Source organism: Branchiostoma floridae, chromosome 5 (assembly GCF_000003815.2).
Source record: "Branchiostoma floridae strain S238N-H82 chromosome 5, Bfl_VNyyK, whole genome shotgun sequence".
In the NCBI taxonomy this organism is placed as follows: domain Eukaryota; kingdom Metazoa; phylum Chordata; class Leptocardii; order Amphioxiformes; family Branchiostomatidae; genus Branchiostoma; species Branchiostoma floridae.
In genome coordinates, this window is record NC_049983.1 from 12,774,202 (window position 1) to 12,776,224 (window position 2,023).

Below are 2,023 nucleotides of genomic sequence, written 5' to 3' on the forward strand. Positions count from 1 at the left end.
TAATCATGATATATTGTAGGGGACAAACAGCCCCTGGTGCATGCAAAATGAAGTAATGGACCTAAATAAATGAATGGTATCTTCATATTGGGATGAAAAAGAAGAGTTGAGCCAGCCACATATACAGTACATTATCTCATTTAGGCAGGAACTACTCTACCTGCTGTAACAGACCAAGGTTAAAGTCATTTGCTATCGAAGGCTTTTACTCCAATCTCAGCCCATTTACTTCCAAGTAGGATTTTTATGAAGCTTAGGATCCTACATTTGAGAGAATTAAGGCAATCATATATTCTCAAGTAAACTGATTTTTACTTAACGTTATTGATGAGCTTTCATTCTAAACAGATGTTTGTTTGTATCTTATATAGGTAGTAATTCAATATGAATAATGGTGTGTCAGTTCCCATGTATTGTTCACTTACACTTGCAAGTTCAGAGACCTTTTTGAAATGGGGTAACAACATTAATGATATTGCTCTGTACTGTGTTGTAGGTTGGTGGCAAAAGTGCATGGATTATTGTCTTGTTTGCCTTTTTCTCTCTTTGACTGTACAGCAATAACCAATTTCTCATTCATTTCAGATTGATCCACTAAGCGTTGCAGGGAAGAGCGGCAGAATAAGAGAGGGAGATCACATTGTTCAGGTAATCATCGATAATGCTCTTCTAAATCAGATTATATGATTTATATGATAATGTGTTTTATGTTCTCGGCAAAGTCCCTCAGATTTTGACATTGGCCTGTGGTGATTAGAGGCTGAGTCCGAGGGGTCGCATCCAAAGCTTTTAAGAGGACTAAGCGTGTCACAATGGATCCAGAATGATTTACTGCCGCGGATTTAACTTCAGCCCTGGAAAAATTCTGCGTAATGGGAAAATGGGCAGCACCGCCCAAGCCCCAAGGCAAGATCAGTGCCTGAGCTTTGGAAATCGGTTTGGAAAAGTTCAGGAAAAGGCATTTTGCTTAAGGGGGATGTAGGAGTAATGGGGCATGTTTTTCATCGGGGATTGCGCTGACACCTGGAGGTATTTGTGGTTTGTTTCGTGAGAAGAGCACGTTAAACAGGTGGCAGTTGTGTGTGCGTAATTCGTGCATGCGTGCGGAAATGGCTCAAGGCTAGACGCAAGAACTTTATTGGAACAGAAGGTGGGGAGTTGGGCTGGAAGGGGTACACGCTGGTCAAATGGCACAGATGTCCGACTTGTCATTATGTAGATCAGGCATAAGAGGTCAAGTTGTGGTGGACCCTGCCTCCATTACCAGGGTGAACTGGGACTCATTTAGCAGCTGGACATCATTGTTCCACTTGGCCTAGCATTTTAGCCCCACTCTCCCCTTACAAGTCAAATTGATCCCATTTGAATTTGGCTCATTTGCTGGTAAATCCTCCGAGCTTGGCCCAACATTGGGCTGTAATGTACTGATTTCTTTGTCCCATCCGGTGGGAGCCCACCTGGTCTAAATGGTTTTAAGTCACAACCTGAGGGCTAGTTGCCAATGCAAACTGAAGGGCAATAGGTTGGCATAAAAAAAGAACCAAAGGTTAAAGAGTATGATACTGAAATTAAACAAGAAAATTACCACACCATTTTCAGAAAATAAAGGTCATGAAGGTTATAACACAGTAGGGAATGGGCTCACGTTTTATGTGAGGGTCTCGATGTTGTTGAATACTTACTAATAACATGTTTACACCCACAGATCAATGGTGAGGAAGTTCTGAATAAGGACCATGCCGTGCGCCTCTTCTCTGAGGACAAGTCGGAGATTAAGCTCCTGGTGGCCAGACCTGACACACGGGTAAGTTCATAAAGCTTTTAAAACAGCTGCATGTTTTCATAACCTTCATGAATGTGGAACATCTTTACAAAACAACTTTGAGTCAGGAAATGACTGTACTGAAATTACAGTATAATGTTTACTAAAAAGCACATTTATGATACCATTGGAAATTCACTTCTGACACAGTTTAATTGTAGTAAATAGAATTTTTCCGTATCTACCAAATCTTGCTGGTCA

The 2,023-nt window shown here is 41.1% G+C and overlaps 1 protein-coding gene across 1 annotated transcript in view; it reads left to right on the forward strand.

Moving 5' to 3' along the window:
* LOC118415520 (E3 ubiquitin-protein ligase PDZRN3-B-like) overlaps positions 1-2,023 on the forward strand; it is a gene marked incomplete in the record, with an annotated part of 82,387 nt that overhangs the window by 71,410 nt on the left and 8,954 nt on the right. The window contains 2 exon segments of the mRNA XM_035820190.1: positions 586-648; positions 1,706-1,804. Of these exon segments, the coding sequence (XP_035676083.1) occupies positions 586-648; positions 1,706-1,804 (162 nt within the window).